This window comes from Mesoplodon densirostris, chromosome 19 (genome assembly GCF_025265405.1).
Source record: "Mesoplodon densirostris isolate mMesDen1 chromosome 19, mMesDen1 primary haplotype, whole genome shotgun sequence".
Classification (NCBI taxonomy): domain Eukaryota; kingdom Metazoa; phylum Chordata; class Mammalia; order Artiodactyla; family Ziphiidae; genus Mesoplodon; species Mesoplodon densirostris.
Window position 1 is genome coordinate 13,559,472 of NC_082679.1, and position 27,201 is coordinate 13,586,672.

The 27,201-nt window shown below is 59.6% G+C and overlaps 1 protein-coding gene across 3 annotated transcripts in view; it reads right to left on the bottom strand.

Moving 5' to 3' along the window:
- Nucleotides 1-4,202: 4,202 nt before the first annotated feature.
- The window catches only part of PAK4 (p21 (RAC1) activated kinase 4), a 46,500-nt gene continuing 23,501 nt past the window's right edge, over nt 4,203-27,201 (bottom strand). The window contains exons 2-10 of one of the 3 annotated variants that reach the window (XM_060084184.1): nt 15,669-15,742; nt 14,081-14,338; nt 10,860-11,321; nt 10,227-10,667; nt 8,738-8,871; nt 8,364-8,490; nt 7,097-7,222; nt 5,699-5,833; nt 4,203-5,189 (exon numbers count right to left, since the gene is read on the bottom strand). In XM_060084184.1, the coding sequence (XP_059940167.1) occupies nt 5,034-5,189; nt 5,699-5,833; nt 7,097-7,222; nt 8,364-8,490; nt 8,738-8,871; nt 10,227-10,667; nt 10,860-11,321; nt 14,081-14,284 (1,785 nt within the window). In that variant the 5' untranslated portion in view covers nt 14,285-14,338; nt 15,669-15,742 and the 3' untranslated portion in view covers nt 4,203-5,033. The remainder of the gene's footprint in view (nt 5,190-5,698; nt 5,834-7,096; nt 7,223-8,363; nt 8,491-8,737; nt 8,872-10,226; nt 10,668-10,859; nt 11,322-14,080; nt 14,339-15,668; nt 15,743-27,201) is intronic. The other 2 variants (XM_060084185.1, XM_060084186.1) reach the window with 2 other exon arrangements.

Below are 27,201 nucleotides of genomic sequence, written 5' to 3' on the forward strand. Positions count from 1 at the left end.
ACTGGTGGCCCTGGAAGACAGAGGTTGACCCTTTCCTGTTGAGACCTGTGGTCCCTCAGGTGTGGTTGTAAAGGGAGGTCCTGCTCAGTCTTCAGGAGGCTGTGGCATGGTGATGGCTTTGAACCCTGCCTCTACCACTTTCTTGCTGTGTGACCTCAGGCTGGTGACTTCAAGTCTCTGTTCCTCAGTCTCCCAGCTATAAAATGGGACAAGGAAGGTACTTCCTCGGAGGGCTGCTAGGAGGGTTGTGTTAGTTTCCTGGGGCTGCCATAGTGAATTGTCACACACTGGGTTGCTTAAAACAGCAGAAATGTATTCTCTCACAGTTCTGGAAGCCGAAGTCTGAAATCAAGGTGTCAGCAAGGACTTGCTCCCTCTAGAGCGTTAGAGGGAGAAGACTTCTTTGCCTCTTCCTGCTTCTAGTGGCTCCCAGTACGGTTTTGCTCGTGGCCACAGGACTCTAATCTCTGCCTGTCTTCACAAGGTCTTCTCTGGGTGTCAAGTCTACCTCTGCTTTTCTCTTATAAGGACATTTGTCACTGGATTTAGGGCCCACCCAGATAAGCCAGGATGACCTCACCTCAAGGTCCTTAATCACATCTGCAAAGACCCTTTTTCCAAATAAGGTCAGTTACAGGTTCCACGGGGACACGTCTGGTTTTTTTGAGGGGGTGGGGGTGGGGAGGGGACACTAACCCACTATAGGATTAAATGAGGTAAAACTAGGAGCTCAGCAAAGCGCTGGACACAGTAAGGTTTTGATGAATGTTAACTATTCCCTTGATTTTGCCTGGCCCACATGATATTGTTAAATGTTTTTCATAAGTTGCCTACCTTTGAGATTCAAGAGCTTTCACATGAAAATGAAGATCTCTTGAGGAAAATCAGAACATTTTGCATCATTGGACCAAACCCCCGCAAGGCCAAGGAGCCCTGAGAAGTGACTGACCTTCGAAGTGTGTGGCCACTTCCCCAGTCCCCAGTGTCACCTGCCTGGTCCTGGGGCATCGGAGTTGGAGCCTCCTGGACCAGATCTGTCCTGCTCACTGTTGCAGCCCCACAGCCCAGCCTGAGGCCTGGCTCAGAAAGCCAGTGAGGGACCCCGGACTTCAGGCCTGGCCCTCGTAGGATGTGTGACCCTGGGCAGGCCCTTCCCCTCCATGGACCTCAGTCTCCACATCTGTGAAATGGGGGAAGGTGTGAGATGATTCCAGGGCCCTTCTCGTTGTGGGGCGTTGGCAGGAGGCAGGCACGAGTTTGAGGTCACCAATGACTTACTGTGGCAGATAAACTGCCATTCTCAATCCTGGCTGCATGTTAGAATTGCCTGGATAATTCTCATTTTATATACCTATGACCAGACTCCAATCCGCACCAAAGGGGGTTGCCCTTTGCTCACAGAACAGACCTTCAGCATGGCCTTCAAGGCCTTTATTCCTCCCAAGACCCCTCTCTCATTCTTTCCCTTTAGCCCACTCCTTCTTCCATTCTCCTCACTGCAAGCCATTCTGTTCCGTAAATGAGTCTCTTTTTTTGGTCTTGCCAAATGAGGACTATTCTTTTACGTCCACCAGTTTTGATTTACAGACTTGGTTGGCTTGGCTCCACATTCCCATGGGCACACTTGGTACCTGGCTCCTGATGGCTTCACAGGAGCCCTTGCCTTGCGCCCTCAGATCCTGCATAAATACTGCATGGTCCAGAGGGATAATTTCTTTGGAAAGTCACCCAGGAGCGGAATTACTGAGAGATACGTATGTGCAGCCCTTCATCTGACTAAGCCAGACTTTAATTTTTACCAGATTCGTACTGTTAATATGACAGCTCATCGCTGAATTTGCTTTTCTCTGATTACTAATGGGTTTGAGCACCTGCGCACATCCCTGTTGGCCTTTTAATTTGGTATAATCAAATTGATTTTTTTCTTCATAATTTGTTTCTTTGGGGGAGTTTTCATAAGTCCTTCTCTGCCCCTAGCTCATCAATTATTTTCCTCTATCAACTTTATAGTTTACCTTTCACGGCGTTTTTTTTTTTTTTTTTTTTTTAGTATTTGTTTATTTATTTATTTGGCTGCGTCGGGTCTTAGTTGCGGCACGTGGGATCTTCATTGCAGCATACGGGATCTTAAGTTGCGGCGTGCAGGCTTAGTTGCCCTGTGGCATGTGGGATCTTAGTACCCCGATCATGGAACAAACCCACGTCCCCTGCATTGGAAGGCGGATTCTTGACCACTGGACCACCAGTGAAGTCCCCACGGTGATATTTAATCCAGCTAGAGAAAAATACTGTCAAAACAGAACTGAGATAATAGAAGGTTTTCGTATTTCTACTGTCTAATCCTCAGCCGCTGGCCAGAAGCAGCAATTGAACGTGTGAAACGTGGCTAGTGCAACTGTGGGACCAAATGCTTAATTTTATTTCATTTAATTTAAAAGTAAATAGGCACATGTGGCTAGTGGCTACTGTCCTGCATAGCACTGATCTCGGGTTCCCTTTCCTTGTAGTCTGTAGGGATTGTTTTCTTTTTCTTCATAAAATGAACCAATTTCCTCAGCACTATTATTAAACAATCTTATTTCCCCCATCAATTTGCTCCTGCATACACTTGGGCCTGCCTCTGGGTTCTCTGGGGTGAAGCCTGGCGAATGTAGTGAATAGCAGGGATGGAGGATCACGATTCTACCTAAGTGTTTTTTTGTTTTTGTGGCTTTTCCATGCAGCATGTGGGATATTAGTTCCCCGACCAGGGATCGAACCCGTGTCCCCTGCATTGGGAGCGTGGAGTCTTAACCACTGGACCGCCAAGGAAGTCCCAGTAATAGAAGTTTTAATTAGACACAGAGTCGCCCAGAATAAAGACTACATTTCCCAACCTCCTTTGCTGCTGGGTGTGGCCACGTGACTAAGCTCAGGCCAAAGAGGCAATGGTGAAAGCTTCGGGGTCACATCCTTTAAAAGGAAGGGGTGTGTCCTCCTATTCACGTGGGAGAGGTAACAATCCTAGGATGGAGGAGCAGCAAGATGGAAGGAAGCTGGGACCTTGCTAACTGGGCAGGACTGAGTCCCCCACTCCTTGGCCTCTTACTGAGAGCAACTATAGATCTCAGTGGTTCTCAAACTTGAGGGGGCATCAGAATGAGGCTTCTCACTGCGGTGGCTTCTCTTGCTGCAGAGCACGGGCTTTAGAGCGCAGGCTCAGTAGTCGTGGCGCACCTGCTTAGCTGCTCCGCGGCATGTGGGATCTTCCCGGACCAGGGCTCAAACCTGTGTCCCCTGCACTGGCAGGCAGATTCTTAACCACTGCGCCACCAGGGACGTCCTGCACTATGCTTTAAATCTGTGTTTATCCATCTAGATCATGTGTGTACTTGGCCAGGCTGTCACAGAAACAGTGCCCAGATCCCTGGGGGACTCAGGGCCTGTGGAGAGGGGTGCTGTGGGGTGGGGGCTGACAATGGGGACGAGGCAGGACTAGGTCGGATTCTCTGGCTCCTCTCCACACACTTCCAGCCCACAAACCAGACTGAGGTCCCTGGTGCCGGTGACTCCGGAGGGCTCTGGGAAGGGGGTCCCCTCCTTGGTCTCTCAGTGTCCCCAGGAGGCTGCTGCTGCCCCGACACCTCCCAGGGTGCTGGGAAGGACACACGCCGAGCCCACACTGGCCTGGGGCAGTCACTGCCCAAAATGCAGAAGCAGCGCCGTCTCCTGTCGGCCGGATTTTCTCCTCTCCCTGAGACCCAGCCTCAGCCTGGAGGGCAGGACATGGCCAGTGGAATATTTCTGAGGCTGGGAGCTCCAGGTCCATCTGTCTTAGCCGACGCCCCAGCAGCCCATCTGCCTGTTGACCAGTTTCCTAACATCAGCTCACCAAGGATCAGTTCCTACCCACTGAACGCACTCCAGACCACCTTTAAAATAGGTTTCCAGCAAACTGCAGATTTGGCAAACTGGTCATCATGGCACATGGACTGGTAAACTGGCCGCTTCCAGGCCTGGGGGGCATCAATCCAGCCCTGTAACTGGCTGCTTGGACCGGGAACTCCCGCCCACCCACAGACACGGCCCTGGCCCTGAACTGGGCTGGAATCCTGGGGTCAGCCAGGCCTCCCTCCCAACCCTAGAGCCCCTCCCCATCAATTCTCCCCCCAAGACGGCCTGGACGGCGGTTGGGGGGCCTCTATGCACACTGCACACACACAAAACAAGAAACTGGTTTAATTGTAAAACTAAGTTGAGGGAGGGGTGGGCGGGGCTGCGCTGAGGGGGCAGGAACCTGATTCTTCAAGCAGTGGTCCTGTCCCCGGTGCCACCCCGCGGGACAGGGACCATCCGTCCCCAGATGGGGGCTAGAGTGTTATAAAATGACAATATAAATAGACTTCTAGAAAAGAGGAGGCTGTTCCAGGTGCAGTAGTCATGTTCTGCAGAGGCTGGGGGTGGGCGGGAAGCCCTGACCCCCGTCTCTGCATCCAGCCACAGAGAGGGGTGTGGGGCAAAGGGAAAAGGCCACTCTTCAGACATTCATGATCGACCCCCGCAATGGCTCAGGGGGGAGGGGCTGTGGATCAGGCGAGGTCTCAGAGACACGCACTCGCAGGCTGGAGGACAGAGGAGCTGGACCTTCTACATGCACACATGCGTGTGCACACACACACACACACACACACACATGCACACACACCTCTTTCGTAGTGTTGTCTCCACCCCTGGCGGCCCCCACTGCAGATTTCCAGTGATGGGAAGGCCGCCCGTCCTCCTTGGAGACAGGACAACACTGGGGTGGGCCTGTCCCAGAGGGTTGGCGGGTCCTGGGAGCCTCGTGTGCTCCCACAAGTCCCTGCGTTTTTTTAAAAGTCACAAAATCAAAACGGCAGTTCAGTAGTAGGGTCCCGCACACCCCCCAGCAAGGAGGGCAGTGCCATACAGAGTGTCTCCTGGGCTGGGAGGGGCAGGGGCCGGCCCTCCACTGGCCTCTGGCAGGGCAGGGGTGACCCAAGGGGCTCTTTGGTTCAGGGTCAGGGCGCTGGGCCTCATCTGGTGCGGTTCTGGCGCATGAGGGGCACGATGCTGGCGGGCGGGCCCGCTTTGGCCAGGAATGGGTGCTTGAGCAGCTCAGCCGCCGTGGCCCGCTGTGCCGGGTCACGCACCAGCAGGCGGTCCAGGAAGCCCTTCAGGGACGGCGACACCTGTCAGGAGGAGGACGAGAGGGTCAGGGGGTCTGAGAGCCAGCTCCACTGCTCACTCGCTGTGGGGCCTCAGTTTCCTCCTCTGTCAAATGGGCTGACAACACCTACTGCCTAAGGAGGGGGCAAAGAGGTCCCAGGAGCTTGGCCCCAGGGGCTCATTCCCTCCCCATTTCCAAGGTTCGGCAGGACCCTGGCAGCAGGGTCCCTTTCTCACCAGGCAATTCCTCCACCACGAAGGCCCCTCTCCTGGACCTGGCTATGCTGTGTGCGTCTAGCCAGGCCAGCCTAAGCACAACCTCTGGGATGTGGGGTGGTGAGGGCACAGAGCTTACACAGACACTTGAGGCCTGGGGGACACGGGGGTGACCCAGCACACAGCAAGCGCCACCTTGGGAGGGAGCCATCCACACCCCAGTGCGGCTCGCACCCAGCGCTCTGCTTGGGCTCGGGGCTGGGTGGAGCCCTGTCCCCCCACCCCCACCTGCCTGCCGCCTGCGGGAAGGGCCCACCTTGTGCAGGTTCTTCAGTCGGGGTGGCAGGTTGTCCCGAATCATCTTCATGGCTTTGAGGGGCGGCTCATTGAAGTAGGGGGGCTCCCCATCCACCATCTCGATCACCATCACCCCCAGAGACCAGATGTCCACCTGCGGTGGGGAAGGGGCAGCAGGGCTGAGCTGTGCAGCACGGCCAGTGCTCGAGGGACACCCACAGCGGGACGGCCCTGCTTCTGCCTTTGCCTCTTCGCTCCCGGAATCCTTGGGCCCTGAACACCTTCGCTGATACCCAGCCTGCCGGACCCTATGCACTCCTCACCCAGGGAGCCCTCTGAGGGGTTCTGCCCACCCAGCATCTATCCCCTTCTTTTTTGCTAACCCCCCTCCTTCCCCTGGGTTCCTCTGGAGAACCCCCTCTCCCCTACTTCAGTCCATGGAGCATGACCAGGTAGCCTCATCAGCAAGAGTCCGGACACAGTAATTGGTTCAGGAGCGGGCACAGGACCCAAGCTGAGCCAGTCACAGTCAACCCTGAGACTTCAACCAAAATATTCAGTAAAACAGTAGGGCTCATAGGCAGGGAGATGTGTCCTCGAGTTGCCAGGGTCATGTCTGCTCTGACCAGGGGAGCACCTGCCTGACTGAAGACTACAAGGGGAAAATTCTAGGGACCCACAGCTTTCCATTTTGCTAAATCCGTTTGAGATGGTTTTGTCACTCACAGGCAGTCCTGACTGAGATGGTCCCTCAGAATCTCCTCCCAGCCTCCCCTCCCAGTGTGATCCCACTCCTGCCTGAGGTTCCCCCAAGATATGCTTCTAAGGGTACCTTGGCCAGGCCCTGGGTCAAGCCTTGTTGACTGACTGTGGAGGAATCCTCAGGGCCACAGGCCACAGCTCAAAGACCAGGCAGGTAACGGCAGGGAGTGAAGCAGGTCAGTGTAGGCAAGAGATGGGTGGGGACTATGGCCAGGACGAAGGCACCCCTGCACTTTCTAATGTGGAGCAGCCCCATAGCACCTGCTGACTGTTGCCGTGTGGGAATTTGGCCTCCACGTGGCCAGAGCTCTTGGTTTTCTGACAGAGGATAAAATTCAGACTTTCACGTGAGAGCTCTCTTTTTAAAATGCTTGCAAGAGCATCTTCAGAGCACATCGGCCAGTTTGTGGCCTCTGCCCCAGGCTGACAGGCAGGGCCAGGGCCACTTCTGCTCAGCATTCTGTTCCCATTGCTAAGCACTGGCCTGGCTCCAAACTAGAACCCAGTCAGCAATGAGTACACACAGGCATGCCTACTTCTCCCCCAAAACTGACCCCAGGGACTGAGCCCCCTCACCCCCAGCACTCTGGCTGTTCCGGATTGTCACAGCATAAACCAGCGCCGAGAGTGGGATGACTGGCCGCCTCTGACTCACCTCTGGCCCGTAGGGGAGGCGGGAGATGAGCTCCGGGGCCATCCAGTAGGGCGTGCCGACCAGGGACTTCCTCCGCGGCACCTCCTTGCTCACCTGGGCACAGAACCCAAAGTCCGACAGCTTCACCTGCAGTAGGACGTAGGCAGTAGGGTCAGAGGTGCTGGTGGGGGCAGGTTGAGCAGAGGCATTTCCTATTTGATTCCTCGGCCTCAGACGCGCCTGGGTCTCCACGATGCTGCCCAGAGGTTAGAGCCTCTGGGGAGCTCTGCCGTCTCCTGGCTGGGGCCCTCAGCCGTGTCACCTGCCCAAGGTCGCACCATCTGCCTCCGTGACAGGGTCTGCGCTGGGGCTCTCGGGGGAAGTGGCCCGAGTCCCAGGGGTACCAAAGGCTGGGCGGGGGCTCAGATTGGGGCTGGCTCCCAATGCTATGCCCTGGGCCCCTGCTTCCCGGCAGGAAGCACACCTTCAGCTGGCAGGTGTGAGAGGGATGCAACCCTGTCCAAGGTGGGTACAAGGGGACACAGCCTGCCTCTGCAACAGCTACATCCCCAGACCAAGGATTTATACCTTTTTTGGAACTGTGGGCCCTATTCGGACTCTTGAGGATGTCTATGGATCCTCCTACCCCCAGAGAGCATGCTCACACAGTCCCCCAAACACATCTGCAGACATCTTTAGGTGTTTGTGGACCCCAACGGAGACTCCCGGTGAAACTGAGCCTTCCCCCCACCCCCCGCCTCTGCTGACTGGCTTAATTTTCCTGGGGGAGGGCGGGCAAATCACCAACAAGAATTTGGTGAAAGTCAAGGGCCCCCTCCTACTGAAAATCATGTTCACTCTTGGAATATAAATGCAGGTTCTGGTCATTGTGAGGCTCATCCATGGACCTCAGACTCAGAACTTCAGTCCAGAAGATGGGAGACAGGACTGGAGTCCACAGCCCACGCCTGGATGCCAGGCTAGCAGCAGGTTCTCACGTGGCCGAGAGCTGAGGCTGGTCACCCAAATGGAGTCTCCCCTCTCTGGGCCCAGGGCTAGACTACAGTTCCCAACGGCCTGTGCCGACGGCAGAGCCCCCGCCAGCCTGAGCCCCTGACCACAGGGGCAGAGGCCCGACTCGCGTGGACCCCCGACTCTGGACTGCTGCACGAGGAACGAAGGAACTTACTGCTCCTCATGAGACTGAACGCGGGGGTCAGAGCGCACCCTACCAGCGGAGGGAGAGCTGGGCAGAGGCGGGGGAAGGCCAAGCCACCCCGTTCCTCACCCTGCCATCGTGGGTCAGCAAGATGGAGTCGCTCTTGATGTCCCGGTGGATGACCCCCTGGGCGTGGAGCACGGACAAGGCCTGCAGCACGGCCAGGCACACGGCGGCGATCTGCTCCTCGTTCATCCTGCGGGGGTGGGTGGGTGAGTGACGGGGACAGACAGGGCCCTGCCCTGGGCTTTGAGGGGGACATGGCGCCACCCTGGGGGCCGGATGGGGACAGAGCCTGTTGTCTCTGAGACACGGCCCCACCCCAAGGGGTCTGGAGGGGGCCAGTCCTATCGTGGGAGAGGTCTGAGGGGACCCAGGTCCACCCTGGGGAGCCGGGGGAGACAGCAGGCTGGCCGTCACACGGTCCAGCTGTCCTGCAGTACCTGGTGTGGGTGACGATGTCGGTGAGGGCGCCTCCCTCCAGGAACTCCATCACCACCCAGAGCTCGTCCCCGACCAGGTAGCTGTTGTACATCTCCACCACGTTCTCATGCTGGTAGTCCCTCATGATCACCACCTGGGCGGGGGAGGCCGGGTCGGCGTGGCGGAGGGAGGACCGCCAGCCCCTGCCACCGGAGCCCTCCCGCCTCCCTCTCAGCCTGGGTGTGGGCCCTGCCACACTGCGGGTCCGACTCCTGCTCATCGGGGTCCCCCTGGGCTGTCCTCCCACGGCCAAAGTCACGAGACCTCAAAGGCAGCGTGGGCCTGACGTCTGCACTCTATTCCAGGGGTGCTCCCGCCCCGCACACACCCCACACTTCTGACGCTGGTCTCTGACCAGCCCTGAGCTGGGCCGCGAGTGGCTCTGATGGCCAGGCTGGTGGTGGGAGAGGGACCTGGGACGAGGGCGTCTAAGCACAGGGCTGAGACCAGAAGGCCAAGCAGGTACTAGGCAGGTCAGATAAAAGGCGGTGGTGGGGGGTGGGGGAAGAGATTTCAGGGGCAGGAAGGCCTAGCAAGGCAAAGCCTCACGGAGCTGGGGGAACACGATGCTCACAGGGGCCACGTTACACTGGGGCAAAGCTGAGTGTGGAGAGGTCAGGAGGCAAGAGCTAGAGTCGGACGACCCGGGATGTGACATCCTCCTGGGACTCCTGCATCAGAGGCCGGGGGCTGCTCCCAACAGATTCCTCTCGGGAAGGAGCCAGGGGTCTGCCTTTGCAACACGCTCACTGGTAATGAGCCCCCCAAGGGCCAAAGCCTGAGGTCAGACAGAAGCGAGGCCTAGATGGGGGCGGATCTCAGATGCACGGCCAAGAGGCCAGGCCTTTGTCTTGAGGGCACCAGGGGGCGCTGCAAAGGGTAGTAAAGGGGTGTGTGACAGCCCTTTGGCTGCGGTGTGCGGAATGCCCAGGGGGCAGGGCCGAGCAGCAAATGGGCTACACGGGGACGGGGATGGGGACAGGGACGGGGACGGGAACGGGGGAAGGAGTGAAAGGCTCAGGGCTGACAAGCCGGGGTGGGGGCCAGGGAGGTCCAGCACTCTGGCCTGGGGACAGGAGTGGCGGGGCCTCTCTGAGACAGGGAACCAGAAGAGGCAGGTTTGGAGTACATGTTTCAGGGCCAAAATGGGACTTGGTGGGTATGAGGGGCCTGGAAGGCACGCAGAGGGTGGGGCTCAGGGGGCTGAGGGAGCCTGGAGCTGGGGCTCGGGGTCTAGCCAGGAACAGGACAGCCGTGGCCGTGGGGACAGAGAAGACAGCCTGGGGAGGTGTGACGCGTGAGGACAGGAGCCGGGCCCAGAACCCAGCCCTGGGGAACCCCATCCCCAAAGGCCCTCTCCCCTCCTCACCCCTACGTGCCCTCAAAAACCAGGGGCGGAGGAGCCCCAGGAGGAGAGGTGAAGGGCGGGGGCAGGGGCAGCGGGCCCACCTCATTGAAGAGCAGCTCGCGCCTCTGCTGCTTGCGCAGGTCCATCTTCTTGACGGCCACCAGCCTGCCCGAGCTGCGCACGGTGGCGATGCACACGATGCCCGTGGAGCCCTCGCCGATCTTGATGAAGTTGTCCAGGTAGGAGCGAGGGTCGCCGGGGTCCACCACCAGTTGCAGGGCAGCCCGGAACTGCTCGTGGGACACTCGCTGGGGTTCCCGCTGTGGCGAGCGGGGTCCGGGGGGTCCGGGGGCGGGGGGTGCAGGCTGGGCAGTGAGGGTGCGGGTTGGAGGGGCCAGCTGGGGCTCGGAGGCGTGGGGGCCCAGCACTCCAGGGCTGGGGGGGCCGTGGGCTCGAACGGGGGGCCGGGAGGCGGAGGAGGACTGGGGGATGGCCAGGCCCCCCACCGATGGCCCATTGGGGGCCACGTTGTGAGGCTCCCCCTGCAACAGAAAAGAGAGGCGGCTGTCAGTGGAGGGGCCAGAGGGACAGAGACCCCGGCTGTGGGACAGACACATGGTGGTCAGGATGCAGATGGACGGTGGGCTGGGCACGGGTTGGAGTCGGTGGGTGGCAACGGGGAAGCTCCGGGCAAGGGGACAGTGGGGTGGTCCTGGGGCAGGGGGAGCAGTTACCTGGGTGCCCCGGGATGGGTGGTCCGTGTCGGCCCGCGGGTACGTGTTAAAGGGCCGGCCAGCTGCCACTTTCGCCCCGCTGGCCAGACTGACAGGCTGGTGAGGGGTGCCGACGTTGGGCCCAGAGAGGGGGCGCTTGTCCCGGGAGGATTCCTGGGGCCCCCCTGAGCCCTCCCTGGAAGACTTGGGCCTCTTGTCCGGCCCCACCCGCCTCCTGTCTCCACTGCTGCCACCCGCCTCGCTGCGACCAGCGACCCGGCCTTGACCGCCCGCCTTCTCTGGGCCCCCTCTGGCCGTGGCGGCCTGCTCCACGGGAATCCCGTTTTCCTGGCGGGCACGGGCGGGTGGCGGCGGGCTGTCTCTCCGCAGGGAGTTGGAGCGCGTCACCGACATGTTCTCAAACTCGTCGAGCAGCAGCGTGAGGGCCCCATCCTTGGCGCCTTTGCTGCCCCTCACGATGGTCTGGGGTCCGGGGCAATGGCGGGGTGGGGGCCGGGCAAGGAGGAGGGGGACACAGGACGTGTATCCGACACACGAGGACAGGACAACACAACACACACAGAGACAAGACAGAGACGGAATGAAGAAATGCCATGGGTGATGACAGGGCGGGGCGGGGGGCGGCGCAGGAGCAGGGAGGCCCCTGCTGCCCCTCCCCCAGCACCTGGCCATGGGTGGCAGGAGGGGAGCAGGAGGAGAGCCTGCCCATCGGTCAGGCTGTCGCCCCCCCGCGGGATGCACCCGTCTTTTTCTTGCTCTCCAGACTGGGAGGCGGTCCCTGCCCTGTGGGGTGCAGGGGAGGAAGGGCAGAGACCACACCACCCCATCATCAGCCCTGGAGAGCTGCAAACTACAGGATGCTGGGGCCAGGGCCCAGCTCGGCACTTCCTCCCCTGCAGCCCGCCAGGGCTGTTAACTCCAAACCATGCTCTCTGTGCCTCTGGAGGCTGAGGGTGGGTTAAAGGGAGAGTCAGAAAAGTTTGGGCCCAAAGTAGAGGGCAGGAGTGCCCCAGGAGCAAGGCTGGCAAATGCGAATGCCTGTGTAAAGCCTGTCCTGAATCCACCCTCACCTGCCATGGCCACCATCCTGATTCAGGTCACAGCCTCCAGGGTTCCCCCTGCCCCTGACTCAGCTCCAGCCACATGGGCCTCCTAACTGCTCCTAAAACACCCTGGACACACTCCAACCTCAGGCACTGGCTGTTCAGGCTGCCTGGAACGTCTTCTCCCAAGTTTGCCCTGAGCTCCCCTCCCCAGCGCACCCCCCTTTCAGGTCTTTGCTGGAGGCTTTCGCTGACCACCTGTAGTCTGAAACGCCAGCCCCTAACACTCCCTGTCCCCCTCCCCTGCTCTCCTTTTCTCTAGAGCACTTAAAACCAGCTGACATAAAGCATGCGTACAGCTGTCCATGGCCTGCTCCCCCAGTGCAATGATCGCGAGGGAGGCCACGGTCTCCTCCTGTCTGTTTCTGTTCTGGCTGCATCCATAGCACCTAGAACAGTGGCTGGTATGCAGAAGGTGCTCAATAAGCATTTGCTGAACCCATGAGTGAGTGAGTAAGGCAGGCAGGCTGGGAGGAGGCTGAGGGGAGCAGAACCCATGCCCCTCAGCCCTGTGCTGTCAATCACTGGCAGGCAGGGACATGGGCTGCAAGACATCCTAAAGCCAGAACCACCTCAAATGTGCAGAAAACACAGATCCCACAAAACCCACCTACAGGCCACCGTACCCCTGTGGGGCCAGCCCCTGCCCCCTGCCTCTCCTGGGCCTGGCTGCCAGCCTGGAGGCCTGGTCTTGCCCAGGGGCCCAGCCAAGCAAGGGAGACACCTGGTCAGGCTTTGGTGCTGGAAAAAGAGGTTGAGAAGTCCCTGGAGGTTGGGGGAGGGTCTGGGAGGACTAGGGAGTTTCCCAGCCTAGGGCAGCAAAGACGAGCGCCTACAGGGGCCCCAGGAGAGTGCCAGCCTGTGTGGCACCTTTGTGTGACTTAAGGTGCCCCTTCCTCCTGGATAACATAGTCCCAGGTAGGGCTTGTGGCTGGCAGGCCGAGCAGGGGCTAGATTTTAGGAAGCGCCCTAGTGCGGGCATCACCAGCAGACAAGCAGCCACAGGGCCGGGTAGGGGATGGAACTGAGGTGGGCTGGGTGGGGCCTGAGGGCCCAGAAGAGCTGGCACCCCGCCTGCGGTGGCAGCTGCCCCTCCAGTGGCCCCAGCCGATCTGTCAGGAGAAGCCAGAAATAGAGATTTGGATGTGAAGTCTCTTGCTTTTTTAGGCACTGGCAGAGAATTCAAAGTATCCAAAAGCCCCCTGCCTGGGGCACATGAACGCCTCAGTGGGCAGCCAGCTGGAGACCCTGGGGGAGAGCTTCCCAGCCGGGGCGGGGCAGGATGAGTCAGCCCTGGGCCTGCCCCTGGGTGCTGAGCCTGCTGACCAGCCTGCCCATCTCCACCCCTCTGAACAACCCGGGTTGCATTCCCGTGGCCCGTAGCCCTTCCCAGTTCCCACTGCCCTTCGGATAAAGTCCGTGCTCCGAGACAGGAAAGGGGTTAAGAACATGGGCCTTGGAAACGGACCTTGATTCAAATCCCAACTCCGCCCTTTTGCTCAGATGGCAGGGAAAAAACCCAAACCAAAAAACCCCCAATGCTTCCTGTGGGCTGCTTCCTCCACTAAAAGCCCTGACCCTCCACCATTTGCCCCAATGACTCCTCCTCGTCCTCGGCCCTCAGGGCTCAGCTCCGGTGTCCCCGACTCCAAGAAGCTGGCCTGGACCCTGAGGCTGGTCAGGAGCCCCCTCTGGGCTCCCCCAGCCCAGCCCTGAGCACTTGGGGCAGTCACCATGAGGGAACGAGTCTGTGCCTCGCCCTGAGATGGGAGCCCGGTGAAGGCCCAGGACAAGTCTGTGGTGCTGGGGAGCGGAGCACAGAGCTCAGGGCGTGAGGCTCCAGGACAGGAGCATGACTTGGGGTTGGTGTGGGGGACTGTCGGAGGGTCAAGGTCAGTGTAGGGTTCTCAGCAAGGTAAGGGGGGGTCAGCGTTGAGGCCAAGTGAGGGATCAGTGGGTGGAGGGGTGAGCCAAAGGTGAGGATTGGGGTGCATCTGTGTGGAGGTCAGCAAGGGAGGGGGAGGTGTTGGCCGCAGGGTCAAGTGTGGGGTTGAGGGCTGGGGTCACCCCGAGGGGGTAGGCGTGGGTCAGGAGAGGCGGTGGTGGGCGCCAGCATACCTTGGGGGCCCCAGGCTGGATGGAGGTGATGCAGGCGGGGTCGATGAGGGGCTTGGGCCGGCGAGCTGACTCCTCGATCAGGCTCTGCCACTGGCGGGGCAGCCCCGTGAACTTCTGCTCGTGCTGGTCGAAGCCCGTGTGCACGCGGTGCTCGAAGTTAGACGGTGCCGAGATCTCAACCCGCTTCTTCTTCTTCCCAAACATGGCGCCAGGCTCTCAGCGTGGTGAGGGCGCAGATTTGGGCTCCTGCCGGCAGGCCTGTGGGAGGGGACGGCTCGCCAGAACCTGCTATTTCTCCTCGATCCTCTGGCCCAGCCCTGGTGCTATCCATCCTCCTCTCCTCCCTGGTCTCCCCACTCCCCCGCGCCCCCTCCCCAGTCTGTCCCCCACATGCAGCCCAAGGGACCCCGTGAACACCCAAGTCAGGCCCCTTGCTCAGAGTCCTCCTGTGGCTCCATCTCGCTCAGGGGAGAAGCTCAGTCTTCCCGTGGCCCCGCCCCGCCCCATCCCTCCTCTGCTTTCATCTCTCCCTGTCACTCACACTGGCTTCCAAACCTCAGGGACTTGCACTGGCTGTTCCCTCTGTGGGGAATACTCTTCCCCGGTATCCACACACATGGTCCCCTCCCTCCCTTCCTTCAGGTGTCAGAGTCGTTGGTGACTCCTTTCCTGAACATCCCAAGAAAAAGAGTCCCCATTCCCCACTGTCCTTCCATCACATTTCATAGCATGTTTAACTTCTGGAAATTCTGCTGCTCAGTCTTGTGTTTACTAGTTCAGTGTTTACAACCCCCATCACTAGACTTTCAGTGCCCCAAGCCAGGTCTCACCTGCCCAGTTTCCTGGCGTCCCACTCCCTTGTCTCGGCCACGCCCAGCACACAGTATGTGCTTAGTGACTGGTTCCTAAAGGCCGCCGACACTATCCCTGCTTTGCCAGCCTGTACTCTGGGCTGGAAGCACCACATACCTTTGGTTACTTGTTCAACAAATGGTTACCAAGCCCCTGTCCTATACGTGACCCGTAGGCAGCCTCACTGCTATATGCCCACTTTACAGATGAGGAGACTGAAGCTCAGAGGAGGGAAGTTCCTCACAAAGATCACAGAGTGGGGAAAGAGCCACTTCATAACAGATACTAACAGACCAAACAGTCCTTGTCTTTAGGGCCTGTGGTCTCCAGTCCTGTACTCAGAACAGTACCAGCACAGAGTAAATGCTCAATAAAAACTGATTTAAAAACCAAAGGGGCCGAAGAGGACATGTGTGATGGTGGTGTCCCATAGGGGGACCACAGAAATGATGGGCAGGGGAGCCAGATGGCCAGAGTGCACATCTCTCTCTGTCACCTACTACGTGTGACCTTGGGCAAGTGACTTAACCTGTCTGTGCCTTGGATCAGCCCCCACAGGGCTGCCGGGAGGATTAATGACTTAATACGAGCAGAGCTGGGTGCAGGGCTGGGACACGGGAGGGACGGCCCCGTCGGCATTTGCTCTTCTGATGATTAGGATGACTCCTAGCCACGTCTGGGGAAGGGGGCCAGGTGTTGCCCCCCAACCCGCACACGGGCCCTGAGTCCCACAGACCTGGTTTGATGCTGGCTGTGCTAGAAGTGCCCTTGGGCACGAGATGTCTCCTCTTGGGGCTTCGGGTTACTCATCTGTAAAGTGGGAAGAAAACATCATTTGTCCATTATGCGTTCGTTCATTCATTCAGCAATAACCCACTCCTTTGTGCCAGCCTTGCGCTGGTTGGTGCTAGGGATACTGCGGTGACTGAGACAGCCTCCGACGGCCCAGAGTGGTCGGCGCTGGGGTCACAGAGCGCCAGACCCAGCCTGGAGGGATGGCAGGCTGGGGATAAGGGAGGTTTTCCAGAAGAGGGTCCGTGTGAACTAAGACCCAAAGAACTAGGGGAAATGCACTGGGTGGGGATTTCTGTCTGGTTCATGGCTGGCTTCCCCAGAGCCTGGCGCAGTGCCCAGCACAGGGTCGGCCCCAAGCTCAGTAAGTCTCGTGACCTAGCGAGGATGCTTGCGTGTGTCTGGGATGCGGCCCCTGCAGCCCCTGGTTCCACTCCCGGCTCCTTTCGCGGAGCAGCTCTGTGAGGTAAGGACGAAGAGGCCGCCATCCCCAGGCCAGAGGTAGGGACATCAGTGGGCAGCGATCCAGGGGAACCGGTTTGGCGGCAGGAGCCGCCCAGTGGGAGGCGGGTGGGGACCCAGCAGCCAACCTGCCTCAACTGGCCTGGGCCTCCCGGCCAGCAGGTGACCAGCGCCAGCGCTCCCCCAGGGTCCAGTCTCCCTGCCTGCTCTGGGGTGGAACAGGCCTGGCCAGGGGGAGGGGCGCTCCGCCCCAGCCCCCTCTCTACCCCCCAAGCCAGGAGCCCCTTCAGCGGTGCTCCCGCATGCCAGCCCCCAGAACGCTGCCTATCCCGCCCGCCCAGGCCTCCATTCCTGGCCCACCTGCCAGAGGCCCTGACCTACCCTGTCCTCTCCTCTCTCCAGGTTTCTCTGCCCTCGACTCTCTCCCAGTTCCAGCTCCTAGCCTCATCCCTACAGGCTGACCTTCCCCCATCTTCCCCGCTCCGCTCTGTCCCTCCAGATGTGTACCCCATGTCTCACCACCTCCGCACTGTCTTCCCAGATTTGCCCCCGTTTGGCACCGGGCCCAGCCTCACTCCTCACCTTGGCCTCTCTCACTCTGCCTGCCCATCCTCCGCCCCCTTGCCCAGGACCTGCGGGCCCCAAGTCAGCTCTAAGCCCTCTGCACGAATAGGGTTAGCCACAGGACCCCTCACTAAACCCAGGAGAGGGAGGGGCTCAGGATCCAGACGGGGTGGGCAGGAGGCAGCCTGGAAGACAGCCACCTATGCACACCGCCCCCGGCCCCGCCCCCAGCTGCCTGTGTGACCTGCAGGGGAAGGGGACAGACGGGCACACCTCCGGATATTTGCCTGGGGCCAGCCCTTCCCTCTGGGCGCTGCATGGAGGGCAGGACAAACAGAGGAACCAACCGTGTTTATAATGATCAGGCGGGAGCCCCACCCTGGGCACCTCCAAGCACTGCCGGCTCCCCCGACCAGAACCCCCCCTTCCCACCAAGTCCCCAAGCTCCTGACTTTATGGGGGCCACAGAGGGAAGGGAGAGGAGCTGCTACATATAAAGGGGCCTGCGCCAGCAGCAGAGGGGGCGGGCAAAGAGTAGGCGCTGGGGTTCCCAGGCAAGCCCAGAATTTAGGAGTCAGCCCAGGGCCAAGAGCCCAGCTCTCTCTGCCTGTGAAGTGTGGGTGAGCTGACCCACTGTGGGAGCTCACTGCGTGGCCCTGGGTTAGCAGCTCAGCTGCTCTGTGCCTCAGTTTCCTCTTCTGTTAAAAGAGGACCATGACAGTACCCGCTTCCTGGAGTTCTTGTAAGGAGTCACAGAGAAGCCAGGCACTGATGGCCTGGCCCCGAGGCCAAGCGCACACAGCCGTCAGCCACCATCACAGCAGCAGCCGACACTTATGGAGCACCTACCGTGCCAGCCCCTCTCCTAAGCACTTGACCTGGAGTCCCTCATTTAATCTGCACGCCCGACCCCAGACAAAGGGGCCGTTTTGGGCTTTGTGTTACAGACAAGGAAGACGAGGCACAGAGAGGGCACCCCACTTGCCCAGGTCACACAGCTTGGGAAGCAGAGTGGACACAAGACTCCAGCCCTGTCTAACACAGAGCCCGGGCCCCGCCAGTTCTCAGAATTACGGCAGGTGCATCCTTGGAGACTCGTGTGTGCCTGGGCCTGCTTGGTGTTCTGTGTCTAATCGCATTCCATCCTCACCGCTAACCTGTGAGATAGGCACGCTCATCATCCCCAGTTCACGGGTGGGGAGACTGAGGCTCAGAGAGGGGAAGTCCTTTGTCCAGGGCACCTAGAATTTGAACCCAGGCAGTCGAGGACCAAAGCCCAGGCTCTTACCCACCTGTCCTGCGGTGGTGCTTCGGCTTTTGTCATTGCCATCATGGAACTGGCCTCCAACCCTTCCCCGCTCCTTCTCCACCCTCTCTGTCCACACCCAGACCTTACTCTTCCTCTCCTGCCCTGACCCCACCTGGGGGTGAGGGTCCCCAGCTCCTCCGACCTGCCCAGGCCCCCAGCGGTAGTGTGGGAGGCAGCACAAAGTGGGGCTCCGACCACCCCCACCCCCACCCAGGAATAAGGAACTACTCGCCTTTTCCACGGGCCTTTGGCCTGTCGGTCTGCAGCAGAAAAGCTGTCCAAGAACCAGTCCCCACCACCAAATGTGGTTTACTGAGGCTCAGCCCCAGTACTCACACCCCTACCACCACCACCATCACCACCACCATGGGGGACCCATGACCCTGGGCAGATGCCAATGCTGAGCTCACCAACTCCCTGGCACTTAGGTGGAGTGGCTATGCTATTCTCACTCCCATTTTGCAGATGTGGAAACTGAGGCCCACAAAGGTGAAATCTCTTGCCAAGGTCACCAAGCAGAGGTGGGCTTGGAAGACAGTCTGATCCTCTACAGAGTCGACATCCTTAAACTCCTCCCCGTGGCCCACAAGGTCCTGAGAGATCTGCCCATCAGCTCTCCTCCCACACGGCCCCTCCATCACTCTGCCCCAGCCACTCTGGCCTCTTCACTGTTCTTCAAACGTCAGACATGCCCCCACCTCAGGGCCTTTGCACTGGCAGCTTACAACCCCCACCCCCACCCCCCCACCCCGTGCTGGAACTCTCTTCTCAATGATCTCCATATGGCTCCCTCCCTCCTTCCCTCGACCCTCCCTCCCTCCTTCCCTCGACCCACGTCTGCACACAAATGTCCCTATTCCTGTCCTACCACCCTCTATGCCCCTTTCCTTGCTTCATTTTTCCTCATTGCACTCACCATATACTGTGTGTGTATGTGTTTGTGTGTGTGAGATTCTTTAGTGTCTGCTTCTTCCACCAGAATGTCAGCTCCACCAGGGCAGGGCCTGTCCTCTGTCTTGCTGCCCACTGTACCCCAATGCCTACAACACTGCGTGCCAGGCACTCAAGGAACACTTGGTGAACGAACACATTCGCCTGTACCCGCTATGCTACACCCCTGCTCGGACACCTCAGGCTCTGCCCAGGCAATACCTGTGAAACTCTGGCAGAGAAACCCCTGGAACTCAGAGGCAGAGGGTGAAGCAGTGACCCCAGCGACATGGAACAAAGGAGGACAGGGTGCAGCCTGCAGCCACCAGCCGGGGCACAGATGCCTCTGAAGCCCAGTGTTTGATCTCTCAAATGCAGGCACATTTCCATCCTACTCTAAAATGTTTATTTCAATCAAAAAAAAAAGCCTTTTGAATTATTTCACATGTGGGACGGGCAGTTTCCCACCTGTCCTAGCAAAAGCTTCCCATTTCCCAGTCACCCCTATGCTCACGTGTTCTACTATCAGACCTTTCATGAGACAAAAATGGCACCACCCTCCCCACCAAGGAGATCAGTGGACGTGGAAGAGCCAGATCTGCTAGTGTGGGAACACGGTCAAGGGAGTATGTGTGCGTGCGCACGTGTATGTGTGCGTGCGCGTGTAGAGAACTCCTGCCCTCCACCTGCTCCGGCAGCCCTGAATAAAGCTGCCCCCCTCATCACCCCGGCCGTGGAGGGAGCTGACTCAGCCGGGGCCCCAGGGCGCGGGGGCAGAGCAGAGGATGCGGCAGGGGCCACGGCCACCCCTTCCTAGTCACCAAAATGAAACTAAAGCAGGAAGGGGGCGATGAAGAGGGGCTCACTGGCCCCAGCCCGCACTCAGCGCTTCCACCGCTGGTTCCCGCCCACCCTTCTGCCATGATCTTCACCCACCAGCTCCAGAAGCCCCCTCCCTGCCTCAGTTTACCGCCTACCTCCCTGGGCGGTGCTCTGATGATGGAGGGGGAGTCTGTCTCAACGTGGCGGCCCACGGCAGGCTCTCACTGCCCCCCGAAACCCCACACCGTCCCTCCTTCACTTCCTTTGCTCAGCTCTTGCTGCCCACCTGCGTGTCCCCCGCTCCAACCCCCATTCTCCTCCTGCCCTGAGCCTAGTTCCACCAAGGAACCCTCTGGCCCCTTGTCCCCAGACCCTGCCTCACGCTTTGGGACTGACACGTGCTCAAGTCCCCTCCTTGGCAAACACCTACTCTACCCACAAATGATCCATCACACTCAGCCCCCCACTCCTCTATCCAATCATCAATGTCTACCGAGGACTGATATCTGCCAGGCCCGGGGCAGGGCCGACAGCAGAGGCCAGGAGCGTCAGGAATATCCCTGCGCTTTGCAGAGCTCACATCCTAGAGGAAGGGAGACAGTCAACAAATGAGATAAATCAGAAAAATAGCTAGTAAGTCAGGTGGTAAGTGCTGAGGAGAAAAATACAGCAGGGATCAGGAGGGTGTGGAGGGTGAGGGGAGGTGGGAATTTTCAATGAAGTGGTCAGGGAGGGCCTTGCTGAGGAGGTGACACTTGAGCAGGGACCCGAGTGGAGAGAGCAGAGGGGGCCCTGTGGGTAGCTGGAGGAGGAGCACCCAGGCAGTGGGAACAGCCAGTGCAAATGTCCTGAGGCAGGAACATGCTTCATGGGGTCAAAGAGCAAAGAGGAGGCCGAGTGGCTGGGGCAGGGTGGGCGAGGGGAGAGAGGAGGGCAGATTGTGTAGGCACTTGTGGGCCATGGGTAGGACTCTGGCTTTTTTTTAAATTTTTTTTAATATTTTTTTTTTATGTGGACCATTTTTTTTTTTTTTGCGGTACGCGGGCCTCTCACTGCTGTGGCCTCTCCCGTTGCAGAGCACAGGCTCCGGACGCGCAGGCTCAGCAGGCATGGCTCACGGGATGTGGGATCTTCCCGGACCGGGGCACGAACCCGTGTCCCCTGCATCGGCAGGCGGACTCTCAACCACTGCACCACCAGGGAAGCCCTATGTGGACCATTTTTAAAGTCTTTATTGAATTTGTTAAAATATTCCTTCTGTTTTACGTTGTTTTGGTTTTTTGGCTGTGAGCCATGTGAGATCTTAGCTCCCCGACCAGGGATCGACCAGGGATCAAACCTGCACCCTCTGCATTGGAAGGTGAAGTCTTAACCACTGGATCACCATGGAAGTCCCCAGGACTCCGGCTTTTACCTGAGTGAGATGGAGCAATAGGAAGGTTCTGAGCAGGGGAGGGATGTGGCCAGACTCAGGTGTTCACAGGCTCCCGGTGGCTGCGTGTGGGGGCAGGGCAGGAGCAGGGACACCTGGGAGGAGGAGGATGCAACAGTCGAGCAGGAGAAGAGGGTGGACAGGACCATGTGGAGCCTGTGGAGGCGGAAGGAATAGGCAGGTTCTGGGCACCCTGTAGAGGTTGAGACGGCAGGATTGCTGAGGACTGACACCACCTTTTGCAACAGCTGGAGCGTGAGCTCCACGGGGGCAGGGGCTTGGTCTGGTCTTGCCCATCGCCGCATCCCCCAGAGCCTGGCATCCCGGCATCCAGTCCCTTCTCTCCCAGCCCTTAGCATCACCTAACACGTTACATGGTTACGACTGTGTCCGCTGTCTCCCTGCTAAGTCGGTGGCTCGGCGCAGGCAGGAGCGACGCTCTGGCTGGTTACAGGCTCGATCCCAGGTCTCCCCTCAGTGGCTGCTTGGGTGGATGGAGGGGACACACGTGTTTCAGCGCTGACTCTGGCCTATGCCTGCACCAGGCACGCGGACCAGGCCACAGTGAACCCTCCCAGTGGTTCTTGGGTGTGTGGGTGGAGAGTCCTCTTCCCTCCTGTTTCCCAAACTAGGAAACTGAGGCCCAGAGAGGGGAAGTCACTGCCCAGGGCCGCCCAGCACCAGGGCACAAAAGCGTCGACTCTGACCCACGGAGAAGGCCTGTCACTGCCCCCTTAAGCCTCCTGCTTCCCAGCAGCCCTGGCTCCAGCCAAAGCTTCTACTCCAGACAAAGGACCTCAGAGGTTTATGGGACAGGAACATGAAGAGAGACAACTCTACTTCCGATGACCAAAACCAAGATCAGAAAGGCTGCTGTGGTTAGCAGGGAATCTGAAGAAATGTTAAACAAAACTCTGCAGGGCTTCCCACCTGGATGAAACTCCCCACTGTGACTCAGCAGTTGGGCCCTGCCACCAAGGGACCCCATCTCCTCCCTGCACTTCACCCCAGCCACGCTGGCCTCCTCCTTTTCAGTCTTGGACACATCAAGCTTCTTCCAGCCTCAGGGCCTTTGCACCCATTGTTCCCTCTGCCCAGAGCTGCATGGCTCCCCTTTCTTGATCTTCAGGTCTCAGTGCAAAGAAAACCTCCTCTGAGAGGCCTTCCCTGACACCCTGACAAAATTTGCACCCCTGCTTTATACTTCTCTGTGGCATTTATTATCATCTGGCATTATATACCTGTTGACTGTTGGTCCCCCCCTCCTTCCCCTCCCCCCAGCAGAGTATGGGCTCCCCAGGAACAGGGGCCTTTGTCTGTCTCATTCTTGTCGTACCCCTGGCAGCTAGAGCAGGGCCTGGCACACAGCAGGTACCTGGTAAATATCTGTGCAACGAATGAGTGATGCCATCGCCAAAGTGATGAGGCTGGACCCTGAGGAGGAGCAGGGAAGGGAGGTGGGGCGGAGGGCAGCCAGGAGTCCCCAAGGCCTGTCCACACTGCCTGGAAGTCTGACCTTGATGCCTGTGAAGGAACTGAGCCTCTTGAGAGACTGAATCCGGCTATTTAGTGAATAACCTGGTGTGTGTTCCAAACACAAGGAGCGCCCGGCTGCAAGCCCACTTCCCCAGGCCCTCCCCACCACACGGCCTAGGCTGGGAATTGGAGGAAGTGGTGGTACCTTTTGGCCAGAAGCAAGAAGAACATCATACAGGGGGTGTGCCGCCAGAGATCCGCGTTCCCCACGATGGGTGAAAGCCCGTAAAAAGACACAGATCGAGGGCCACCCGAGCCTTGGGGAGCAGGGCCTGGAGTCGGCTATGTGGGAAGTGACGAGCAGCCTGCTGTGTTCTGGCCACATAAGCGCCATCCTCCCCTCAGCAGGCCTCTGCACTGAGTATGCCGGACAAGGACTCAGAAGGCAGCCGATGAGTAAGAGCGGACGGCCCAGGCTCGTGCCCGCTCCACCACTGCCAAGCTGTGTGCCCGTGAGCAAGTGACTCTGTGCCTCCGTGTCCTCATCTGCAAACTGGGGGTAATGATAGTCCCTATCTCCTGGGAGTGTTTGGACGATCGAACCAGATGACCCGTGCAAAGCGCTTAGAACAGTGCCTGCCGCCGCGTGGGTCCTCACCACTACAGGCTAGCTGCTGTTATCATTACTGGTACTGCTGTTGTTGTTGCTGCTGAACGAATAAAGGAAGGAACAAATAAAGGACAGAGGATGCTGAGCACGGTTTCCCAGAGCAAATGTGCCAGTCTGACTATCTCTGTTTAAGACTTTCCTTCTCCAGGGCTGGGATGGGGGAGCATAATGGGCCCCCATTATGCTCTGATGACCCCTGCCCTCCCAAAGGACAGGGCCTGGGGCCCTCTCAGCCACCCTGTGTCCCCAGCCCTGCCCAGCACAGGGCGAGGCACAGCTCAGAGAGTGTGGCTGAATGCAGAGATGGTGCTTCCTTTACCCCAAGGTGCTCTAAGCCCCCAGGGAGGCCAGGCGGCTCCTGTGGCAGCCCCAGGCTCGGGTGCCCCCTCCCCGCCTGGCCAGGCTCAATAGGGCACAGACACAAAGGGCACTGCTGGTGTCCCTCACCCCCCAGAGGTACCCAGCGTGGGGATGGATGCCACAACAAACCTGAGAGTGTGGGCGAGCCCCCAGGGACTGGGGAAATCAGATTCGACTTCATTCATTCCTCCCCTGAGGTGGGGCAGGAAGGAGGGAGGGGGCAACAGGCAGAAAAGAGGCTCCAGTGGCCTCCCAGGCCCCTCCAACCTAAGTCCTTCCCCACCATACACACACACACACACACACACACACACACGCACGCACGCACGCCCGAGACACAGAAGCAAATGAAGTCGCTCCACAGTGCACAGCTGTCCTCGAGACTGACACAGACATGCAACACAGACGTCCAGCCACATAACCACAGACACACGAGAACACACACACTGGTTGCACGGAAAAGTCCCCAAGCAGCCTGAGACGGAGCAGCCGCTTGCCCCACACTACCCGGGCACCCTGCTGGCGGCTGTACAGGGGCCTGGGCGCAGGAAGGAACATCCCACCCCGAGCCTCAGCTCCCGCCTCAGGAACACAGGCCCCAGCAAGTGGGCCGGACGCAACTGTGAGGTGTCAATGGGAGAAGGTGGGGAAAGCAGTCTTAAGAGGGGCCTGGCTCAGAGGAAGTTCTCAGAACGGAAGGGCCGCAACACTGGGGACCCACGGCTGGGACCCCAAGAAGTCAAGGACCCGGGAGCCCCTCCACAAACAATGTAAAGACCTGTACACCCCAGAGATGGAGGGACTCCGGAGAGACCCAGAGACACATACAAGGATCCTGGGGGAACCAAATGACACAACGATACGGACTTTAGCCACCACCTAGAAACACAGCCACATGCTTGCACACACATAATCCCACAAATGCTCCGTTATGGCTGGACTCACTAGGAAGGCAGACCCCAAGACCCTCCACACACCTAGGAATGCTCCTGAGACACAGTTAAACCATGAGATCCGCACACAGACCCAGGCATGCCCACAGCCAGCTCCAGGGTCACCAGTGGCCCAGGGAGGCACAGCCCCTTGGAAACACCTCCATGCAGACCAGACCCCAGGAATGCGCTCCCACAGAGATGCTCAGGGGAACCCGCGCCGAGGTGTGGGCTAAGCCCCAGCAGAGAGACACCTGCCACCGCCAACACAGACACACACGCGGCCACCCCGCCCCTGGCCCTAAGAAAGGTGTGGCCCCTGGCGCACGTGCTTACGCTGGCTCAGGTGGCCGTGTATCTGGACTGCCCTCCCGCACACCCAGGCAGCCCTCCCCCTCCTCCACTCCTCCCCAAGGCCTGGGCCAGCTCACCTCCACCATCCTCTTCCCTCTGTCCTGGGCCACCTGCAGTGGGACAGGCCAGCAGACAGAGGCTTCCAGCTGAAAGATCAGGGAGCTGGGATCAAGGGGTTCCCCTGGCCCACGGAGGAGAGCTGGCTGGACTCTGTGCCCCGGCCTCCCTGGCAGCGGCTGGTGACAACGCGGCCCTGCCCTGGCAGGAGCTGAGCTTGGCTGTGGCTCCAGCCCATAGGAGGGGGAGGGGAAGGGTGGAGGGAGGGAGGGAGGGAGGGAGGGAGGGAGGCGGGGCTGAGCCTGGAAAGCCTGGGCCACTGGGCCCCCACAACTGTCCCAGCGGAGGGAGGGGCTGGGCAGGGACACAGGAGCAGGGGACCCAACCACAGCCCCTGCTTCGGCAGGGTCAGTCTCCCACCACACACGCACACCCCCATCTCACTCCCTATGCCAGGCCAGGTGCCAGGGGCCAGGGAAGCAGTGGCTCAGCTTGGGGCTGGGTGCCCGAGAGTGGCTGGCGGGGCAGCCAGGTGTGAAACACTGGCTGGGGCTGTGGTGCAGGACACAGCGACGGGGGATGAGTGGCCTCTTTGACGGGGAGGGTGGCTGGAGATCCAGGGCTTGCTGTGTCCCCCTCTCCCTGCACACCCAGGCTGCGATGCCAGCAAGAGCCCCAGGGGGTGCGACGAAGGGGGCCCCAGCTGCTCTGCCCGACTCACCCATCAGGATGAACCTGAGACTTGCGGCCTCACCAGGGGAGATCACGGTAAACAGCCGCCACCCCCACGCCACAGCCATACCTAGGCGTGAGAGTAGGGCCGGATGGCGGGAATGTGGAGAGGGAAAGGTGGGGACGGCTGGGACTCCCGTGTCGCTATGCTGGCTGTCTTGCCAGGATGTAACTAACCCTTCTGAAAATAAGTGGCCCAACTTTCCGGAGAACTTCCTCTGGGCCAGGTCCTGCTCTCAGCATCGACACACATTAAGTCACTTTAGCTCACCACTGCCCTAAATGGGCAGGTACTTTATCAGGCCCATTTTACAACAAGGAAACTGAAGCCTGGAGAGGCTGAGTGACTTGCCCAAGTGGGCCGTCTGTCCCACCGCCTGTGTCCTAGACCAGCCGCTCTGAGCAGGAGGCTAGGGGGCCCAGAACCCCTATCGCAGAACAGAGAAAGGGAATCTAGAAGGGGTTGTGCGGGCCCACCCCACCTCTGCCTCACACCTTCTCCCCGCTTCAGATCTCACTTTCTCTGAGAAGCCTTCCTTGGCCCGGGGCACAGCTCCTGGCACGAAATCTGTTTCTTTCTGTCTCCCCTGTGGGGGGCAGGGGCCGGGGCTGCCCAGTTCATCCCTTTATTGTGGCCCTTCCTGCAGGAAGCCTTCCCTGACACCCCGGGCTCCATCCCCGCGCTGACCCTCAGGCTGTCACCGTCCCTGACCTGTCTGTCTCCCCCATTGGTTCACACATATGCCCCACTCCTGGCACATACCAGGCAAGCCTGTCGGAGGCCCTGGCAATTCAGCAGTGAACAAACCAGACAAAACTCCCTGCCCTGGGGGCGGACGGAAGAGTAGGACTGCTCCCTGACTTGGGTGGGGGGCGGGTGGTCGTGTGAGCGGCGGCAATGACAGGATTCAAGCAGGGTCCTGGGCCCTGGGCAGGTAGTCTGCTGACGGGGAGCCCAGGGAGAACAGTGAGTGAGCAGGTGGCCCGGGCGGCAGGTGGACAGAGGTGCCCGGGTCCTTCCCACTCCCCTGCTCTGGCACCCTACCATGGCTGCTGCCCCAGGCCGACTCCTCCAGGACTTTACCACGGGGACCAGGAGGACTGACTGGCTCCAAGGGCCTGGAAATCCCATCTACCCCCCTTCTGTCTACCACCTGCTCACTAAGCCAGGGGCTTCCAGCCAGGCCTGGGGCCACGGCAGGGCAGGTCTGGCCCCTCCTGCTCCCCCCCCCCACGCCCCAGATCCCAGGCCACCCCCTCCCCCATCAGGGTGGAGCACCTGTCAGGCAGCCACCCAGAGAAGAGCCAAATGGGGCCGGCTCCCCAAACCGGACCGGCTGGTTTGGGCTCTGGTGAGGGAGGCGGTCAGGACTGGGC